The sequence below is a fragment of the Trachemys scripta genome, chromosome 2 (genome assembly GCF_013100865.1).
Source record: "Trachemys scripta elegans isolate TJP31775 chromosome 2, CAS_Tse_1.0, whole genome shotgun sequence".
In the NCBI taxonomy this organism is placed as follows: Eukaryota; Metazoa; Chordata; order Testudines; family Emydidae; genus Trachemys; species Trachemys scripta.
Genome location: NC_048299.1, coordinates 123817096 through 123839530, shown reverse-complemented (window position 1 = coordinate 123839530; position 22435 = coordinate 123817096). Strand labels below are relative to the sequence as shown.

Genomic DNA, 22435 nt, shown 5'->3' with positions numbered 1-22435 from the left:
CCAGAATAATAAAATAAAGAAACTGAGATTACACATCAGGTTATTTTACTAGTCAGATAAATTAGACATCATGTACATTATCTCTTTAACAGTATGAATTTCTGTAGTTTGTGCATTTGATGCACTTTTCAACTGACAGGATTGTAATTTTTCTGTACTTTGCTAAACAGATTTTTTCAATAGTACATTTAATAAAAGATGCTGGACTGACTGCTTTGGAGAGTGAATCTGATACAGGAGAAATTCTCCAGAGTCCATCTTGCATTTCTGACCTCCATTTTGAATAAGCAGGAGTCACGATTGAAAGCTGCAGGTCACATGATATTTCTGAGCATGTGCAGTACAAAAGTAGGGGAAAGGTCAAAAGTAAGGGAAAGGTCAGATGACGTAATCATAACTCTTGGGTAAACAATGGCAGTGAACATGCGTGGAATGTTGGCATGCGTTCAAGAATGTGAGATAATGTTTGGTACTGAGCATGGGCAGGAAAGATCTGATGATGTCATGCGTCTAGAAAGTTATGACAGGACACTATAAAAGGCAGTGTGTCAGTGGAACAGCTAAAAGAGTAGGAACTGAAGAGAGCAAAGCAGAGAAGAACAGCAGCAGACCTGAAGAAACAGCTGCGGCAGCAGTAGCAGCAGAAGTCAACAGAGTAAGCTTCCAGTTATAATTATAGTGCAGTATAGAAAAGCATAGTATAGTGTTAGTGTGCATGTGTGGATTAATAAAGATATATGTATGAGTGTTGATAGTGAAAGAAATGTATAAGATTTAAAGCATATAGAAATTGCTGTCAGCAGCCTGTGACATTGGCCATCTGTGACAGGGTGCAACCACTAAGAATCATTTCAACTGTATGTTATTGCGGCTGGGGTGCTCTTTAACTTGTTGAAGGGATTTGTGTTTTTAGATTACTACTGTATTAGAGATTATTGCTTATGCTAATCCAAAAATGCTTTGTTTTGGAAAAAAATACTGTTTCTGTCAGTCATTTATTGGAAGGCTGTATTCATGTTCTCCAGGTATTTCCTTAGTTACCCTGGAGACCCATACCTTAAGAAAACAGAATGGTTAATAAGTGGGTTATTTTTAGGAAATCCGTAGTAAACACAGGAGGGGACAATCGGTGAACTATTCTGGGGGTACCCTACATCTGTTTTGGGGGTACAATGCCCTTTATTCATACACAGAACAGGAACAGCAGGAGCACTGGTATGTATCCCTAAAATTTTTTGCTCACGTTCTTCAGGCATCACCTGGTGGGACCTCTTGGGGTATATCTACACAGCTAAAAAAACCCACAGCAGTGAGTCTCAAAGGCCAGGTTTATAGACTGAGCCTCATGCTATGGTGCTAAAATTAGCGGTTTAAATATTTGGGTTTGGGCTGGACCTTGAGTTCTAAAACCACTCTCTAGGATTTCAGACCCTGCGACCGAATGCTTACACAGCTATTTTTAGCGTTACAGCATAAGCCCAAGTCTGTAGACCTAGGCTCTGAGACTTGCTGCTACAGGTATTTGTTTTGCCATTTAAACATACCCCTAGAGTCAGCAGGGACTCCAATTTCCATGCCCATTCAATACATGGCCTCTTAAATAAGACTGCTAGCAAGGCTGTCAAGAAATTTCATTTGCCATGGTAAGTTTTGTGATGTGGACTCCAGTTCTGAAGGAAATGAACTGAGAATACTAATTTATTTCTCTTAGGTCAAACAACAGCATAGTAACAACTTTCAATAACTATTGACTTATTCTGGTCTCCTACTAAAGACCCAGAAATGAAAGATTTTGTTTCTTCTTAACAGTCCCTTGAACCATCCAATTCCCCGTATATCTGGCACATTTATGTGAAAACAGAACGTGTTCCAGGAATTTAGACACTATGAAAATTAAAATAAAATTGTTTCCAACAAAAACCCTAGTGATATTGTAATAAATGGCATGAGAATATGTCCAACTAGAAACAACTGAAGAAAGTTACCCATTATGTCTACCCAGCTCCAGATGTTATGAAACATTTTCCTTAACATAACAAACTGTCAGCTTTTCATGTAATAATGCAGCACATACCTATGTTGCAGGAAACCAATAAAAGGTGAAACTCCAGTTCCTGGACCCACCATCATAAAAGGGACAGATGGATCTGAAGGTAAGTGGAAAGTGTTGATTGGCCGAGCAAAAATAGAGACCTAGAATGAAATTAAAAACTGTTATAATATAACTGAAGGAATTCTGGAGGCAGTCAAATGATCATGTGGTCTTTGGAGCTTTGAAAGTTGTGTGTTTTTATACATATATATGTTCCCCCACACATGCACACGCGTACACATGTACACAGAGCAAATTAATGAATTATATTTGAATGACTGTAGTCTGCTTAAACTTCCCAGCTTACTGAAGTCATGTAAATATTTGAGACCAAATTTAAAATAGATCTCAGAAAATATGGATGCCAAATTTGTAGTCTATCTATTCATATATCCAAAAGTGGGCAAATGCACACAGAAACATGAGTTTCTGAATATGAAAACTGATACAATCACAAATTTAGGAAAGGCATTTTTAGAGGTTCTTGAAATTTTGATCTGTAGTACTTGGTGCTAATCTTAAACTGTTTCTTTCCTTCCACTTGTGACCCACGCTCCCATCATCTCTTATTATTATGGAAAAGAGAGTCAAATGTGAGTGTCTCTGGAACTGTAAAACTGACTCCCTGTGAGAGGGGTGGGAAGAGAGAGAGAGAGACACACACATTTTTCTCTCAACAAAAATTGAACCATCTGTTGAACATTAAATATTCTCTATATTGGTCTGTTTGTGCCATCTTAATTGAAAATAATAATTACCCAGCTAGAAACAAGGTTAACAGGGTTCCCCTGTCCAGAGGTTTAAAATTAAGAGAGAATGTTTTCAAAGGGATGCTTGGGAGAAGAGATTCACAGATCTAAGGCCAGAAGGGATCACTGTGGTTATCTAATCTGATCTGTATACCACAGCCCATAGAGTTTCCCTGAAAAAATTCCTAGAGCATAGCTTTTAGAAAAACATCCAATGTTGGATGAAAAATTGTCAGTGATAGAGAATCTACCACAAGAAGCCAGATTTGAAAAGGGGACCTTTAGATCTTCACTCCAATGCTCACCCAATTGAACTAGTTCAGCTAAAAAATAAAAGATAAAATAAGACATCTGTCTTAGAAGAGGCCCTTTTCTCCATCACTGTGGACAGCACCACCATCCTTCTTGCAACTCAGGTCAATAGTCTGGGCATTATCTTTGACTCAGCCTTCTCTGTAGACCTACACATCCAGACCATGTCTAAATCTTGCTGCTTCTTCCTGCAAAATACTTCCAAGATCCAGATTTCCCTCTGCCCACAGAGCTGGCTGTAGGTACTGCGGGGCCCAATTTGAAGGAGCTGCCGCCGAAGTCCCACCACTGTCTTTGGCAGCAGCTCAATTGCTGCCGCGGAGGAAGGACCCTCTGCCGAAATGCCACCGAAGACAGTGGCAACGATTGAGCTGCCGCCGCCGCCAGTGCCGGGACTTCGGCGGCAGCTCAATTGGCTGCCGGTGCCTTCGGTGGCACTTCGGTGGAGGGACTTTCCTCCGCAGCAGCAATGAGACTTCAGCGGCAGCTCCTTCGGGACATTGCGGGGCCCTCTTAGGGGCACGGGGCCCGATTCCAGGGAATCGGCTGAATCGCCCTAAAGCTGGCTCTGTCGGCCCACACAGATAAAACTTATCCAGGCTCTCCAACATCTCACATTTTGCAACACCTTCCTCTCTGATTTTGACAAATGCAATCTTGCCCCCTTAAATCCACTGAAAATGCCACTACGAGTATCTTCTTGGATCATCCTTCTAACCACATTACACTCCCCTGCATTCCTCTATTGGTTCCCCCTGTTTCGCTGCATCAAATACGAGCTTTGTGTCTTTTTCTTTTAAAACCAATCATGTCAACCCCTACCTCTGCTCTGCCAGTGATGTCAACATTCAATGTCCATTAGTGCAGTTTTTCCTCAGGCACCTCTGTGATTTCTTAAATGCCGCCCTTTTGCATAAGAGTAGCTGCACTGTGATGGTTTGCTTTTGTGGGGAGCATTGCCTTGTCAGGGCTTAGACCCTTCAACATGCGGGGTGGAGGGCGGGTTGGTAGGGGAGCCAGGGATCTTCCACTCCACTGGGTTCCGGCCTAGGGCCCTGTGAGGGCTATCAAAGGTCTGACACCCAGGAGTGCCTTGAGGCTGCCCTCCCTGGATCACCTCCTACCACTCCGCTATTGTCCAAAATTCCCAGTCCGTGGCAAGGAGGTATGAAGGGGGTCAGCTCACCACTGAATGCCTCCTTGGGGCCATGCTTGTTGGGGCAGCTCTCTCTCTCTCTCTCTCTCTCTCAGGGCAGCAGCTGCCTCCTGCTGTGACTTAGCCGTATGGCCAGGTCAATTCCCAGTTTCTCCCCTGTCCTGGTAGTCCACAAACAACCCAAGGGGAATTAACACAAACACAATTCATGAGAGAGAGAAAGAGAGAAGGAAACACTTCCCTCTCAGGGTGCATCTGAAGCAGGTTCTCTCTTCCCTCAAGAAGGAACCTTCCGGCAGTTGTTGTTGAGAGAGATCCTGCCTTCCCTCAGCCCTTTCCTCAGGAGCTGCAAGTTGCAGGTCTGCTCTCTTCCCTGGTTTGCCCACAAATGAGCTGTTCTGCTCCCTTTTAACACCATCTATAGCAGGGGTGTCAAACATGCGGCCTGCAGAGTTATTTGCTGTGGCCCGCCAAGCTCCCTGCCCCACCCCCCCGGAGTTATTTCCTGCGGTCGCCAAGCTCCCCTCACCTGCCACCCCTGCTTCCCCGCAGCGCGCCGCGTCCCTGCTCCTCTGCCTTCTGTCGCCAAACAGCTGTTTGGCGGCGCTTAGCGCTTTCCAGGAGGGAGCGGGGAGCCGCACGCTCAGGGGAAGAAGCGGAGAAGAGGCAGGGCAGGAGTGGGGGGATGGAGTTGGGGTGGGGACTTTGGGGAAGGGGTTGGAATGGGGCGGGGAAAGGGTGGAAAGAGGCAGAGCAGGGGCGGGGCCACATGGAAGGGATAGAGTGGGGCTGGGGGTGGGATGGGGGGGACTTTTGTATCTTTATATGAAAAGATGTCAGTGGTGCGGTCCTCCAGCCAATGTACTAGTTCTCGTGTGGCCCTCCTGGTGATTTGAGTTTGAAATCCCTGATCTATAGTGTATGCATCTCCTGCAGGTATGGCAGGGTGGGACTGGCTGAGCCCAGAGCAGCTCATTAACCCTTGTGGCCCAGTATGGGATTTGTATACCCCATCACATGTACATAAAATCATCACAAAGCCACTACATTATCCTTCTTCAAATCACTCCTTCAACTCCACCTAACTGTGATGCCCACAAAACACATGACGATTTGCTAGGCAGCTGGTGAATTGCAACTGCTGTTTGTTATACTGTAAATAATCATTTTTGTTTTGATTTTCACTAAGAAGGTTGGTGGCGATTGGACGTCTAACATAGTGAATGCCAGTGAAAATGAGGTAGGATCTGTGTCTAAAATAGGGAAAAAACAAGTAAAAAATTACCTAGACAAGTTAGGTATCCGAGGGGTAGCCATGTTAGTTTGGATCTGTAAAAAGCGACAAAGAGTCCTGTGGCACCTTATAGACTAACAGAAGTATTGGAGCATAAGCTTTCGGGGGTGAATACCTCTGCCTCTGGAAATTTCCACCACATGTGTCAGGACTCTTTGTCGCTTTAGACAAGTTAGATGTCTTAAAATCACCAGGGCCTGATGAAATGCATCCTAAAATACTCAAGGAGCTGACTGAGGAGATATCTGAGCCATTAGCAATTATCTTTGAAAAGTCATGGAAGAGGGAGACATTCCAGAAGACTGGAAAAGGATAATGCCCATCCTATCCACATAGGAAGGATCAGTTGCACACATAGAAAATGGGAAATGACTGCCTAAGAAGGAGTACTGTGTAAAGGTATCTGGGGGTCATAGTGGATCACAAGCTAAATATGAGTCAAATATGTAACGCTCTTGCAAAAAAAGCAAACATCATTCTGGGCTGTATTAGTAGGAGTATCGTAAGCAAGACACAAGGAGTAATTCTTCCGCTCTACTCTGCTGATTAGGCCTCAACTGGAGTATTGTGTCTAGTTCTGGGAGCCTCTTTTCAGGAAAGATGTGGACAAATTGGAAAAAGTCCAGAAAAGAGCAACAAAAATGATTAAAGGTCTAAAAAACATGACCTATGAGGGAAGATTGAAAAAATTGGATTTATTTAGTCTAGAGAAGAGAAGACTGGGAGGGGACATGATAACAGTTTTCAAGTACATAAAATGTTGTTACAAGGAGGAGGGAGAAAAACTGTTCTTAACCTCTGCGGATAGGACAAGAAGCAAAGGGCTTAAATTGCAGCAAGGGCTGTTTAGGTTGGACATTAGGAAAAACTTCCTAATTGTCAGAGTGGTTAAACACTGGAATAAATTGCCTAGGGAGGCTGTGGAATCTCTATCATTAGGGATTTTTAAGAGCGGGTTGGACAAACACCTGTCAGGGATGGTCTAGATAATACTTTGTTCTGCCTTGAGTGCAGGGGACTGGACTAGATGACCTCTTGAGGTCCCTTCCAGTTCTATGATTCTATGATCTCACTGCTATGTTGTGCTCCCCCAATCCTCTTGTTGCATCCATTTGTTGTCTCCTGTCTTATACTTCAAATTGTGAATTCTTCTGGGCAGTGTTCATCTTTTTGCTGTGTGTGTATGGTGACTAGTGGAGTGTGGCCCTAATCCCAAATTGGGGCCTTTAACCCTTACCACAATTTATATAAATAATAATAATGGGGGACTCAACCTACTCCACTGAAGTCAATGGCAAATTTATTTTTGTGAATTAATTCAGTGGAGCAAGATTAGGTCCTTAGTTAAGGGAGGCCCCAAATTTATTTATTTATAAAGATTAAGGAGAGAAATGTTAGAACAAAATTTAAGAAATTCTGCTCTACCATGTAAAACAAGTTTTTTTAAAAATAACAACAATAACTCTGTGTTCAGTTCTTATTGTTTAATCCCCTGTGAGCAGCTCCCTTTTATCATATCTCTAAAAATATTACAGCCCTATGTTTCATCAGCAGGGGAAGCTGATGTTTGTATTTATATAACCATAGTGCATTCCATCATACTTCAGTTAGTGAGTTACTTTTGCCACTATGTATTCCAATACTGTGTGGGGGTTTGATTTTTTTAATATTGCTTCTGCAAATGGTATATACACACACATCTATTTTTAAAAGCGTTTGTAATTAATCTAGTATATTTCTGCTCAACATCAGCCTCATTCATTTTGTATTGGTATTCTACATATTTTGCAATCAATGTGTACTGCTGCACATTTATCTATGTTGAATTTTAGCTTACACAGCAGAAAACACCTTAGAATTTTGTTCAGCCCACCGTAGTAATTAACCTTTCATTCTTCTCCCCCACCACACCCCCCATATGTTTAGGCCCCTTTCCTATATCCCAGTAGTAACTTAAAAAGAGATCAGATATATTAAATCAAAGATGTTCCTGAAAGCTGGGATGAACTACATCATATGCACACTTAGTCAATTTCCCTTGAAAATAATTTTTAAAAAATTAAGATAATTTGTACGACAGGTCTTGCTCTAGTAAATTTGACAAATTACCACTGACTATGGATATCTTGCAATTGGATTCTCTCTTTTAATCAAATAGATGGTGACCTAAACTTTTTGGTGTCAGTTGTTCTTCGTTTTTGGTATGCTGATTATACAGTACCCTGCCACATATCATGTATTTCACTTATTTCTAATGAGCCTGAGAGCATGATGAACATAAATGATGGCAAGCAATTCTCTGACAAAAAATACACTATAAATCCTTTCTCATAAGGCAATAAACATACACGTAAGGTGTTGTAAAAAGATGTCATCTTCCAACAGTTCCCTAACCTTAGATACACACCAGAAATCTCTCAATCTTCTATGGTTGTTCCAGAAACTTTTCCAATATAGTAACTTTCAATATTTTACCTGTTACAAGACCTCACAAGCAGGGCCGGCACTGGCTTTTTTGCCACCCTAGGCAAAAAAGCCACCCGCCGCGCCCCCCCCAGCGCAGGGCAATCCCCGACCGGCCGGAGCGCCGGGGGGAGGGCGGCGAGCCCGCTGCGGCTCCGCTCTCCCCGGCGGTGGGCTCAGTCGCGGCCCCGCTCTCGGGCCGGAGTGCCCCGCCGCGCCGCCCCCCTCCAGGCGCCACCCCAAGCAGATGCTTGGTGGGCTGGTGCCTGGAGCCAGCCCTGCTCACAAGAGATGGGAAAATCACAAGGTTCACCACTGAGAGAAAAAGAGCATCTCCTTAGCAACACTTACAGCCCCCAATAGCACTCTAACACAGGTTACAACATACTACATGACTTAGGCTACGTCTTCACTACGGGGGTAGGGGGGGGGGCACGATTTGAGATACGCAAATTCAGCTACGCAAATAGCGTAGCTGAATTCGACGTACCCGAGCCGACTTACCCCGCTGTGAGGACGGCGGCAAATCGACCTCCATGGCTCCCCCGTCAATGGCGCTTACTTCTTCCTGCGCTGGTGGAGTACAAGCGTCGATTCGGGGATCGATTGTCGCGTCCCGACGAGACGCGATAATTCGATCCGAGAGATCGATTTCTACCCGCCGATTCAGGCGGGTAGTGAAGACGTAGCCTAAGGCCCTGAGTAAACCATGATTTCATAGACTGCAAAGAAATCGTGAAGTTAGCTCAACACCACATTTTTTCAATATTCTTAAACAAAATGAAAATGTGTACAAATTATTTCATACCACCTTAGCCAACTGCACAGTTCAGATGTTACATCTCCATGTGTACTATTCTCCCGCATGCACACAATAGAGTGCTGCAAAGTAATCACATCATCAATGTGACTGAATACAATCTAGATAGGAAACACTGTACACTGCAAACAAGAAAATGGATGCCTCTTAAAAAAAAAGTTTAAAAGGTGTCTGCAGCAGATCACATGCAGCAGTATCCACCATGAGTTTTACTCAGTGATGGAGATAAGCTCTTCCGTACCTCCTGAAATGTTACTGTACATCACTACCAAAAAATGTCAAAACAGTCATCAGGATTTAGGTGCTTATCAAAAGAGAAAGCTGGAAGCCCAGAGCAGTATAGCAACTCTTTTACTTGTGAAGAAACAAAAAACAGTGACGTTCAGTGGAATTTCAAAATTCCACTGAAAACGGTAAAGCACGTAATTCCCTAAATATTGACCAGACAGAAACATTTGTTTGCACAGATATCTCTCTTAATAAAACTGGACAACCAAAGGCTATTGGAATTTTTCAGAAAGAATGTAGTAAATGGTGGAGTGATTCCTTCATCAACCCAGCTGAGATATGAATATTTATCTAAAATTGACAAGTGTCAGAAGAAGGAGATTATGGAATTTGTAAAGAAGTCTGGATGGCTGTCCGTGGTCACTGACAAACTAACTGATACCTAAGAGGAGTATCTGTTAAATATTTTGTTTTGCAAAATTGTGATGACAATCTAACTCGGAACTGAAAGTTGTCCCTGCTGATACAATTTACCTATAGCTATAGCTGTTAATTACAACACCATTGCACATGCTACTGTAAAGTGTTGAATACTTTTGGGGTGGATTTTGATTATATTAGTGCATCTGTCTCTGACAACACACCCTACATCAAAAGCTTACAAGCAAATGCTTTGGGATTACTGCTTAACTCAGTTCAACATACCTGCAGTGCTCACATAGTAGCCCTTGCTAATGAGATCCCAAAGGTTGACAAGCTAACAGAAAGAGTCAAAAAAGTTTGTAAACATCATCCGAGCAGAAAATTGCATTTTAAAGAAAATCTGCAAAGGGCAGGCTAGGCTGTGGGTTCGAATCTTCCTGTGAAAACGTCCCCTAAACCAGTTAAGACAAGATAGGAAGCTTGTATGCTGCTACTGAATACCATGCACAGTACATTACTTTTTACTTGAGTTTGGTGGAAGAGGAGATGAAAGTTACAAACACAGTGTTAAGGAGGTGAAAAAGACGGTTACTCACTTTTATAACTGTTGTTCTTCAAGATGTGTTGCTCATATCCATTCCAATTAGGTGTGCACGCGCCGCATGCACGATCTTCGGATAATTTTTACCCTAGCAACACTCGGTGGGTTGGCTGAGGCGCCCCCTGGAGTGGCGCCCTTATGGCGCCGGATATATTCCCCTGCCGACCCAGCGCCCCCTCAGTTCCTTCTTGCCGGCTACTCCGACAGAGGGGAAGGAGGGCGGGTTTGGAATGGATATGAGCAACACATCTCGAAGAACAACAGTTACAAAGGTGAGTAACCGTCTTTTCTTCTTCGAGTGCTTGCTCATATCGATTCCAATTAGGTGACTCCCAAGCCTTACCTAGGCGGTGGGGTTAGAGTGAGATGTTGCGGAGTGAAGGACCGCTGAACCAAATTCAGAATCACTCCTGGACTGCTGCACTATCGCATAGTGGGAAGCAAAGGTATGTGATGACCAAGTTGCTGCCCTACAGATCTCCTGTATGGGTACATGAACCAGGAAGGCGGAGGACGAAGCTTGAGCCCGAGTGGAGTGGGCAGTAAGGTGTGTAGTTGGGACACCAGCCAAGTCATAGCATGCACGGATGCATGATGTGATACAGGACGAGATGCGCTGGGTGGAGACCGGAAGGCCCTTCATCTGGTCTGCCACAGCTACGAACAGCTGGGTCGTCCTCCTAAAAGGTTTCATTCGTTCGATGTAAAAGGCGAGGGGCCTGCGAACGTCTAGGGAGTGCAGCTGTTGTTCTCGTCGAGAAGAGTGTGGCTTCAGATAGAAGACCGGAAGGAAGATGTCTTGGTTGACATGAAAGGCAGACAGCACCTTAGGAAGGAAGGCGGGATGTGGTCGCAGCTGTACCTTGCCCTTATGAAACACCATATACGGTGGGTCCAACGTGAGGGCTTGAAGCTCCAACACTCGTCTCGCCGAAGTGATAGCGATGAGGAAAGCTGTTTTCCAGGAAAGGTACAGGAGCAACCAAGTGGCCATCGGCTCAAACGGGGCACCCATGAATCTGGATAGGACCAGGTTGAGGTCCCACATAGGGGCTGGATGCTGAATTTGCGGGTACAGACGTTCCAATCCCTTGAGGAACCTGCTGACCATGGGATTGGAGAAGACCGAGTGCGCATTTTCGCCCGGAAGGCTGAAGTTGCTGCTAGGTGTACTCTGATGGATGAAAGTGCTAGGCCTTGCTGTTTCAAGGACAAGAGATAGTCTAAGATGGTAGGTACTGGCACCTCCAGAGGGGCAGTACTGCTCAGAGCACACCAGCAGGAGAAATGCTTCCACTTGGCCAAATACGTGGACCTAGTAAAGGGCTTTCTGCTACCCAAAAGTATGTGCTGCACGGAGCGGGAGCAACGTAGCTCAGATTGAGTTAGCCATGCAGCATCCATGCTCTGAAATGGAGGGATTGCAGGTCCGGATGACAGAGTCAGCCATGTTCCTGAGTGATCAGGTCCGGCCACAACGGAATTGGAAATGGAGTGGTCACCAACAGATCAAGGAGAGTGGTATACCAATGCTGCCTGGGCCATGCCGGGGCGATCAAGATTAAGCGGGCCTTGTCTCTGCGCAACTTGAGAAGGACCTTGTGGACTAACGGGAATAGAGGAAAGGCACAGTACAGGTGGTCTTTCCACGGTATCAGGAAGGCGTGTGATAGGGAATCCGGGCAGCGCCCCTGGAGAGAGCAGAATACTTAGCACTTCCGATTCTCACGAGAGGTGAAAAGCTCTATGTGGGGAAACCCCCACTTCTGGAAAACAGAATGGATAACGTCCGGGCGAATCGACCACTCGTGAGCCAGAAAGGATCTGCTGAGGCGATCTGCCAAGGTTTTTTGGACTCCTGGGAGAAACGATGCCACCGGGTCAATCGAATAGGCTATGCAGAATTCCCACAGGCTTCCTGACAGAGGGGGGATGATTGCGTTCCCCCTTGTTTGTTGATATAAAACATGGTCATTGTGTTGTCTGTGAAAACTGCGCCCCAGCCCAGAGATGATGTGTCTGTGGTTAGGACTAGGGAGGGCTGCGGGGCATGGAATGGCATCCCTTCGCATACTGAGTTGGGGTTCAGCCACCAGTCCAGAGAGGTTAAGACTTCCGGCGGTACCGAGACCACTGTGCCCATGCTGTCCCAGCCTGGGCGGTATACTGTTGAGAGCCAGGCCTGACGTGGATGGAGGCACAGTCTGGCATGTCTGGTCACGAAGGTACAAGACGCCATGTGACCCAGGAGATCGAGGCATGTCCGTGCTGTCGAGGTTGGGAAGCTTTGGAGGCTGTGGATAATGCTCGCCATGGACTGGAAGCGGGCGTGCGGTAGGCACGTCCGGGCGAGATTTGAATCCAGGACTGCTCCGATGCAGTCTATTCTTTGGGTCGGCTGCAAAGTGGACTTTTCGACATTGAGCAGCAGGCCCAGCTATCTGAACAAGCTCATGATGAACTGAACATGAGATTGCATCTGGACCTTGGAGCGACCCTGAATGAGCCAGTCGTCGAGGTATGGAAACACTTGGATCCGATGTCGATGGAGTGAGACAGCCACAACGGCCATACACTTTGTAAAGACCCTTGGCGCTGTGGATAGGCCGAAGGGAAGTACAGTAAACTGGAAGTGCTGTTGGTTGACCACAAAGCGAAGGAAGCGCCTGTGCGGCGGGTAAGTCGCTATGTGGAAGTACGTGTCCTTAATGTCGAGGGTGGCGTACCAGTCTCCAGGATCCAGGGAAGGAATAATGGTCCCCAGGGAAACCATGCGGAACTTCAACTTTACCATGAATTTGTTGAGTTCGCGCACTTAGCCCAATGTCCTCGGCTCCACATCGAGACCCGGCGCCAATCCCGTTGGTCCAAAGTACTCCTCTGGACCGAAAGCAACAACTTTGAGGCCCGGCAACGGCAAAGACTCCCGGTACTGGACGTCTCCAGCACCGCTACCAGCGCGGCACCGCTCGCTGTCTCTGGGACCCAAGAAGCAGCACAAGCAACCTGCTGTTCCTGTGCAGTTGCCGGCACCACCTGTGCCTCCCTTGGAGCAGCATCCCCTGCTGGACCGCCTCGCAAAGGCTCCAACTCCGGCACCATCAATTCCAGCGCCAGAAGCGCCGTTGAGTCCGGTGCACGTAAGCTCCCCGGTGCGTACCACGGTCGAGCTCGGCCTACCTTCTGCCCCGGAGACTTTCTCCACGGCACGCAACCTGATTGCGCTCACCGAGCCAGGACCGTCGCAACCTTCGGTATCGCCGGTGCGGGCTTTTCCCTCGAAAGGAAAGCCCTCCATGATGCGCCCTCTGTTGCAGAGCGAGACGGGACAGCACCGATCCCGGTCCCAATCCCGGTCACGGTCCCGATCCAGACACTGGTCTCGTCTACAGCACCGCTCGCAGTCCCGGCACCGATCACCATCTTGGCGCTGGTTGCACTCGGCGCCGCTCCACCTCACAAAGATCTTCTTCCCGGTACGGTTGGTACCGGTCCAGCTCCTGGCACCGATCCCAGCGCCGATCTACTCGTAGATCTTCATCGAGATCCAGATCTGTCTCCCGGCACCGATACCACCGTCAGTCCTGATCCAGGTTGCAGTACCGCTTGAGACCGTGGCACCAATCTCCATCTCCATGGCATGGGGCGACAATGCGGGACAGTGCGACCCAGCATGAGTGATCGGCTCCACCTTGGCTGTCCTGCCCAACTCAAGGTCGTCCCAAACAGAAAGTGGCTACCACGTCCATGATCAAGACGTGGACGGTGCTAGCCAATGGTACAACGAGGGGCAGGATCCTGCTCCAGGGGGCGCCTCAGCTGACCTACTGAGTGTTGCTAGGGTAAAAATCTTCCGACGATTGTGCACGCGGTGCGCGCACACCTAATTGGAATCGATATGAGCAAGTACTCGAAGAAGAACATCTGTTGCACGATTCAGAAATTTTACAGCTACAACTCAATTTCATCTTAACATAAGCGGGAGAATGGTCCCATTATTGTGGGGAACTTTCCTGGTTTATACACTACCCCAGTGAAGTTGGCTAGCAAAAAGATCTGAGTCCTCGCTCCCACTTCCTTTGCCCAGAGGACTGTCTGACCTCAATGGCTCCCCTTCCACTCTCCTGTGTGGCAGAGTCCTTGTAACCCAAACAAGGCTAGGCCCAGGATTCCTTAGGGGCTCGACCCCCAACCTTGTTGTGATCACTTCGGGCAAGGGCTATGGTGTCCCCACTCTGGGATGCGCTCTCTGCACTGGATGCTTCCCTGACCCACTGATCATTCCATACAGTTCAAAGCAAATACAACTGATTAAACGGCAATCAATTAAAAAAAATAAGGAAAAAATGGGAAAGGTTAAAGGAAAACACATAACCCCACTCTGTGGCACAGGGACATCACAACCAGCATCTCTAGAATGTAAGGGAAGTTCAGTCTGTTTCTCACAAGTCCCAGGCCTCCTTCTCAGGCCTTGGCTGTGCTGCAGGGATGCTGCGGGTCAGACACTTGCTCTGGCGGTGGCCACATGCTCTTAGGTTCTAGGTGGCAGGACCCATCTTCCCAGTGTTGCTCCCGCCCCATCGGGGTTATGATCCCCATCCAAGTCTGACCGGCCAGGTGTCTTGGCTGGGGGCGTCTCCCTGCACTGGGCCTGCTGTCTCTCCCAGCTGCTCACTGCACCCGGCTCTGGAGTGCTCCAGCTCCAGCTCCACTCTGCCTCAGCTTCAGCTCCACTCTGCCTCAGCACTGCTGCTGCTCTGCCTCCAGCTCCCTGGCCTACTTCTCTGGCCCCTCTGGCTCTGGTTGCTGCAGCTCTTCTCCTAGCACAGGTCTGCTCTCTGTGGGCTGCTTCTGTAACTCTGCTCCCAGCACAGGTCTGCGCTGTGGGCTGCTTTTCTGGTTCCTCTGGATTTGGCATAGCTCTGCTCCCCAGCTCAGCTTGGGCCCCAGCTTTCTCCTTAGCTTGGCCCCACTCCGTCTGACCCAGGCAATTCCAGCTCACAGGACAGACAGGACCCCTTTGCCGCCTCACTCCCTCACTAGCTTGCCCGCCCTGTCAATCAGGCTGACCTGGAGTATTGGCCTCTCCCCATTGTTCCTGGGGACTGTCAGTCTCGCAGTCCTGATTTCCCATTGGCCCTTCCCCTTTCTTTTGGTACTGGGAGCTAGCCAACCAAAAAACCAAAAACATAAAATCCACTGAGTTTTAGTAAGGGGATAGCAGTCCCCTTACATTAAAGCATGGCAAAGAGCTTGCTGATTTGATGAAATGGTTTGAAAGCTGTGAGATGTGCATGAATCAAGTGTACAATAAAGTTGCTGACTTAATTAAAAGTGAGCAAGACAGTGGTGATGCAGGGATTCAAAGCCAATATATTAAAACTTTTATTGAAGTTGCAGATAAGATTACAAACTACAACCTCCTGAAGCGCATGGAAAGAAAACCTCATTTCACCCAGCCAGCATGCCATTTCCTTAAAGCAGTAAGGGTCTTTGATCCCTTGCAAGTATATATTTTAAAAATGGATGCCATCCCACGAGATTTCTTAACGGATTTCAACAGGAGCTGCAAACTGAATTAAAAGGCTAATGGTTTTATGCAAAGGAATGTAGCAATGACTACCTTTTGGAAGTCTGAAAAACCATGTCTTCCCAACATTGTAAAATTTGCCAAGCAATATTCATTTGGAGTCCCTAGCTCTGTGGATGCCAAGCAAAGTGTTTCAGCATATGGGCGATTCCTACTGTGCAGAGGCAATCCATCAAAAAGGAACCACTCAACAAACTAATGATACTTAACTTTAATTCAAAAAAGAAATAGAAATTATTGAATATTTAGTGGACTGTATATATGTTTGTTTACTGCTAATTTTAATTGTAAAATTAATTCCATGCATACTCCATGAAATTCAATATTTTGCCCTTTACATTATTATGAATTTTTTAAACAAAACAAAACAAAATTTTCACAGGCCACTTTCCTCAGATCCCACTGAGGAATACATTAAGAAATTGCACCATCTACTCAGGACACTCCCTACACTAACACAGGAACAAATCAACATACCCTTAGAGCCCCAACCGGGGTTATTCTATCTACTACCTAAGATCCACAAACCTGGAAATCCTGGACGCCCCGTCATCTCGGGCATTGGCACTCTCACTGAAGGACTGTCTGGATATGTGGACTCCCTACTCAGACCCTACGCCACCAGCACTCCCAGCTATCTCCGTGACACCACAGATTTCCTGAGAAAACTACAATGCATTGGTGACCTCCCAGAAAACACCATCCTAACCACCATGGATGTAGAGGCTCTCTACACAAACATCCCACACACAGATGGAATACAAGCTGTCAGGAACAGTATCCCTGATGATGACACAGCACAACTTATTGCTGAGCTCTGTGACTTTATCCTCACACACAATTATTTCAAATTTGGTGACAATATATACCTCCAGACCAGTGGCACCGCTATGGGCACCCGCATGGCCGCACAATATGCCAACATTTTTATGGCTGACCTGGAACAACGCTGCCTCAGCTCTCGTCCACTCATGCCCCTTCTCTACCTACAGTATATTGATGACATCTTCATTATCTGGACCCATGGAAAGGAGACCCTGGAAGAATTCCACCATGATTTCAACAGCTTCCACCCCACCATCAACCTCAGCCTGGACCAATCTACACGGGAGGTCCACTTCCTAGACACCACCGTACAAATAAGCGATGGCCACATTAACACCACCCTATACCGAAAACCCACCGACCGCTACGCCTACCTTCATGTCTCCAGCTTCCACCCCGGTCACACCACACGATCGATCGTCTACAGCCAAGCACTGAGATACAATCGCATCTGCTCCAACCCCTCAGACAGAGACCAACACCTACAAGAATTCACCAAGCATTCTCAAAACTACGATACCCACACAAGGAAATAAAGAAACAAACCAACAGAGCCAGACGTGTGCCCAGAAGCCTCCTGCTACAAGACAGGCCCAAAAAAGAAACCAACAGAACTCCACTGGCCATCACCTACAGTCCTCAGCTTAAACCTCTCCAACGCATCATCAGTGATCTACAACCCATCCTGGACAATGATCCCTCACTTTCACAGACCTTGGGAGGCAGGCCAGTCCTCGCCCACAGACAACCTGCCAACCTTAAGCATATTCTCACCAGCAACCACTCACCGCACCATAACAACTCTAACTCAGGAACCAACCCATGCAACAAACCTCGATGCCAACTCTGCCCACATATCTACACCAGCAACACCATCACAGGACCTAACCAGATCAGCTACAACATCACCGGCTCATTCACCTGCACGTCCACCAATGTTATATATGCCATCATATGCCAGCAATGCCCCTCTGCTATGTACATTGGCCAAACTGGACAGTCACTACGCAAGAGGATAAATGGACACAAGTCAGATATCAGGAACGGCAATATACAAAAACCTGTAGGAGAACACTTCAACCTCCCTGGCCACACAATAGCAGATGTAAAGGTAGCCATCTTACAGCAAAAAAAACTTCAGGACCAGACTCCAAAGAGAAACTGCTGAGCTCCAGTTCATTTGCAAATTTGATACCATCAGCTCAGGATTAAACAAAGACTATGAATGGCTATCCAACTACAGAAGCAATTTCTCCTCCCTTGGTGTTCACACCTCAACTGCTAGCAGAGCACCTCACCCTCCTGGATTGAACTAACCTCGTTATCTCCATACTGATTTATACCTGCCTCTGTAGATTTCCATTACTTGCATCTGAAGAAGTGAGGTTCTTACCCACGAAAGCTTATGCTCCCAATATTTCTGTTAGTCTTAAAGGTGCCACAGGACCCTCTGTTGCTTTTTACAGATTCAGACTAACACGGCTACCCCTCTGATATATGACCTTCTTAGAAGTGCGCTGGGGCCCGATTGGGAGTCTAGTCTTTTAAAGAGATGGAACCTTACCAAATCAGCCATTCCACTGGCTGACGCACAAACCCACCTTTCCACTCTTTCAATACTACACAAACATCCCTTCTACAGCAGTTTTTCAACTGTGTGGGATCACTGCTCACACTTTCCCCTCCCAACACACACATTGCAGCTCTGCTTCTCTGCCTCTGATCAGAAATCTTGGCTCTGACTGAAGCACACAGACAGAGCAGGAAGCTGAGCACTCTCTCCCTAATGCACAGGGGCAGAATAAAGTGACATAGCCCAAGAGAGAGCTGGAGAGAAAATCAGGCAAAAGACTTTCCCTTCTATGAAGTAGTGTCATAAATCTACCATTTCATTGGCTGTTCAAGGATATGAATCTTTCTTTACAGGGAGTCATTTCAAGAAGAAAATGCAAGAGTGAAATATTTTTTGAAAAGCAAAATAGGTTACCTGATCTCTATAATTAGTTTTGCACTTTGTTACATGACTGCTATATGTATATACTCATAGTCATACTTTGTGTGGTGGGATCGAACCATGTGCAATTATTGAAAAGGGGGAGGGAATAGCAAGGATACTGTCAATACTGCAGTGTTACAATCTTTACCCATCGGCTGATCAAAAATGCATCTATCTGTGCAGGAAGACTCAGAAAGGGAGAGAAATCCACAAGTCCATGGGTCCAGATCTAATGCATCCAAGGGTGCTGAGGGAGTTGGCTGATGTGATTGCAGAGCCATTGACCATTTTCCTTGAAAATTTGTGGCGACTGGGGGGGGTGGGGGTTGATTGGAAAAAGGCAAATATAATGTCCATATTTAAAAAAAGGAAGAAAGAGAACCCAGAGAACTACAGACCGGTCAGCCTAACTTCAGTCCCCGGCAAAATCATGGAGCAGGTCCTCAAGGAATCCATTTTGAAGCACTTGGAGGAGAGGAAGGTGATCAGGAACAGTCAACATGGATTCACCAAGGGCAAGTCATGCCTGACCAACCTGATTGCCTTCTATGATTGTCAAGGCTCCTTCCCCACTCTGAACTTTAGGATAAAGATGTGGGGGCCTGCATGAAAACTTCTAAGCTTAACTACCAGTCCGCTGCCACTCCCAATGGGCTAACTCCCTTCCCTGGTTAGCCTTGAGAGACTCTTCCACCAACTACTTGGTGAACACAGATCCAACCCCTTGGATCTTAAAACAAGGAAAAATCAATCAGGTTATTAAAAAAGGCTTTTAATTAAAGAAAAAGGTCAAAATCATCTCTGTAAAATCAGGATGAAAAATAACTTTACAGGGTAATCAAACTTAAAGAGCCCAAAGGAACCTCCTCTAGCCTTAGGTTCAAAGTTACAGCAAACAGAGGTAAACACCCTAGCAAAAAGTACATTTACAGGTTGAGAAAACAAAGATAAAACTAACACGCCTTGCCTGGCTGTACTTACAAGTTGGAAATATGAGAGACTTGTTCAGAAAGATTTGCAGAGCATGGATTAATGTCTGGTCCCTCTTAGTCCCAAGAGCGAACTCCCCCCAAAACAAAGAGCACAAACAAAAGCCTTCACCCCACCAAGATTTGAAAGTATCTTGTCCCCTTATTGGTCCTTTGGGTCAGGTGTCAGCCAGGTTACCTGAGCTTCTTAACCCTTTACTGGTAAAAGGATTTTGGAGTCTCTGGCCAGGAGGGATTTTATAGTATTGTACACAGGAGGGCTGTTACCCTTCCCTTTATAATTATGACAATGATGAAATAACTGGCTCTGCGGATATGGGGAAAGCAGGGATGTGATATATCTTGACTTTAGCAAAGCTTTTGATACGGTCTCCCACAGTATTCTTGCCAACAAAAGAAGTATGGATTGGATGAATGGACTATAAGGTGGATGGAAAGCTGGCTAGATTGTCGAGCACTACGGGTAGTGATCAATGGCTCCATATCCAGCTGGCAACCGGTATCAAGCAGAGTGCCCCAGGGGTCAGTCCTAGGGTCAGTTTTGTTCAACATCTTTATTAATGATCTGGATGATGGGATTAATTGCACCCTCAGTGAGTTCGCAGATGACACTAAACTGGGGGTAGATGTAGATACACTGGAGGGTAGGGATAGGGTCCATAGTGACCTAGACAAATTGGAGGATTGGGCCAAAAGAAATCTGATGAGGTTCAACAAGGGCATGTGCAGAGTCCTGCACTTAGGAAGGAAGAATCCCATGCATTGCTACAGGCTGGGGACCAACTGGCTATGCAGCAGTTCTGCAGAAAAGGACCTGGGGATTACAGTGGACGAGAAGCTGAATATGAGTCAGCAGTGAGCCCTTGTTGCCAAGAAGTCCAATGGCATATTGGGCTGTATTAGTAGGAGCATTGCCAGCAGATCGAGGGGAGTGATTATTCCCCTCTATTCGGCACTGGTGAGGCCACACCTGGAGTATTACATCCAGTTTTGGTCCCCCTGCTACAGAAGGGATGTGGACAAATTGGAGTCCAGCGGTGGGTAACGAAAATGATTAGGGGGCTGGGGCACATGACTTACGAGGAGAGGCTGAGAGAACTGGGGTTATTTAGTCTGCAGAAGAGAAGACTGAAGGGGATTTAATAGCAGCCTTCAACTACCTGAAGGGGGGTTCCAAAGAGGATGGAGCTAGGCTGTTCTCAGTGGTGGCAGATGACAGAACAAGGAGTAATGGTCTCAAGTTGCAGTGGGGAAGGTTTAGGTTGGATATTAGGAAAACCTTTTTCACTAGGAGGGTGGTGAAGCACTGGAATGGGTTACCTAGAGAGGTGGTGAAATCTTCATCCTTAGAGGGCTTTAAGGCCCAGCTTAACAAAGCCCTGGCTGGGATGATTTAGTTGGTGTTGGTCCTGCTTTGAGCAGGGGGTTACATTAGATGACCTCCTGAGGTCTCTTCCAACCCTAATATTCTATGATTCTAAGAAACAGTTTCACCGGAAATGCTGGAACTCCCCTTTGATTGGCTGACTGCAAGCCAACTGACCCTTTTACAGGGTTATAAAAGACCAAGGCAGCTGTGGAGGCAGCTCTCACAGAGAAAAGAGCTCATGGACCAAGGTCCAGATTCTGATACCAGACTCCACTTTTCAGTGTCAAAAGTAAATAGGAAGCTGGCCAAAAGAAGCCTGGGCTAACAACACTCATGCACTAAATTCTTTGCTGACAAAAGTCAATGGAGCTTAACCTATTTAAACCAGTAGAGAATTTCAGTAAATGAGCCCTGATAGTGGGTTAATTTCCTTTTTAATAGGCACATGTAAATCCCATTAAGGTTACTGCAAGTTACATGTGCATTTCAAGGTGAGGATTAGATATGAGGTACAAGCTGCAAATGAAGATCTGCTTCCAAACTTCTCCAGAGTTTGGAGGGGCATTTAAACCTGGGTTTTGGATTCTGGCCCATCATTAATAAGTTTAAATCTCTCTATGAATTCAATCCAACACAATGGTTATATATACTTTGCCAGGATATCCTATTCATGGATAAAATTAACAAAAAGATTTTAATCAGAAAAAAATCCCATTGGAGATGTATCACTCTGCAGATATAAAGGGATCACAAACGGAAGGAGAAACTTGTAACTAGGGGCGGAATTGTACAAATGGAGAAACATATTACCAGTATCAGAATATCTGAGCCTCAAATCAAAGAAATAAGGAAAATTGTTTTTTCCAGGAACACACATTCTAATTGTATCACTCTAAAAACACAAGAATTTAGACCTTGTTTTGGTACCTTTACAGTTGACGATTTTCCTTCCTTTGCGTTTAGAGAGTTTTTATGTGGCTGAAGCATTGGTTCAACTAACTCAGCAAGCCAACCTGTACACACTCCTTTTCGTGAAACCAGTCGAGATGGGGAGGATGGAAACTCCACAACATTAAAAACAAACTGCAGTTTTCCTGGTTGAAATAAATTGGAGCTGCAATGGCACAAATGATTAAACAATCAAAATACTATCTGAGAAGGAATCAGTACAGTAGCTTCATTTTGGGCCTAATCCAAATCTCACTGAAGTCAGAGTCTATCCCTTGACTTCATGGGACGGGGCTGTACAGGGCTGGATTGGCAGGTGCCTGGACAATACCATATGAATGACTCACAGAATTCGAACAGAACTCTTCTGAATTTATCAGATTCATATGCATGAGAGTTCTATTTTGTGAGAGCACTGGTAAAATTTTACTAGCCACTCAAAGAATATTGCTTTATTTATATGTAACACAACATTTGCGTGTGTTTTTAATCAGAACATTTTTTATAACACTGTCTATTAAAATATGAACTTAGATTCTTTTCTACCCAGGTTTTATTCTTCCTTTCTTTCACTCTATTT

General features: G+C 45.9%; 1 protein-coding gene across 6 annotated transcripts in view; it reads right to left on the bottom strand.

Annotated features, from left to right (window-relative positions):
* Nucleotides 1-22435, bottom strand: part of MTRR (5-methyltetrahydrofolate-homocysteine methyltransferase reductase) — a 122959-nt gene that overhangs the window by 19728 nt on the left and 80796 nt on the right. For all 6 annotated transcript variants that reach the window (XM_034761519.1, XM_034761517.1, XM_034761520.1 and 3 more), the window contains 2 exons: nucleotides 21835-22021; nucleotides 2075-2193 (listed from right to left, as the gene is read on the bottom strand). In XM_034761519.1, the coding sequence (XP_034617410.1) occupies nucleotides 2075-2193; nucleotides 21835-22021 (306 nt within the window). The remainder of the gene's footprint in view (nucleotides 1-2074; nucleotides 2194-21834; nucleotides 22022-22435) is intronic.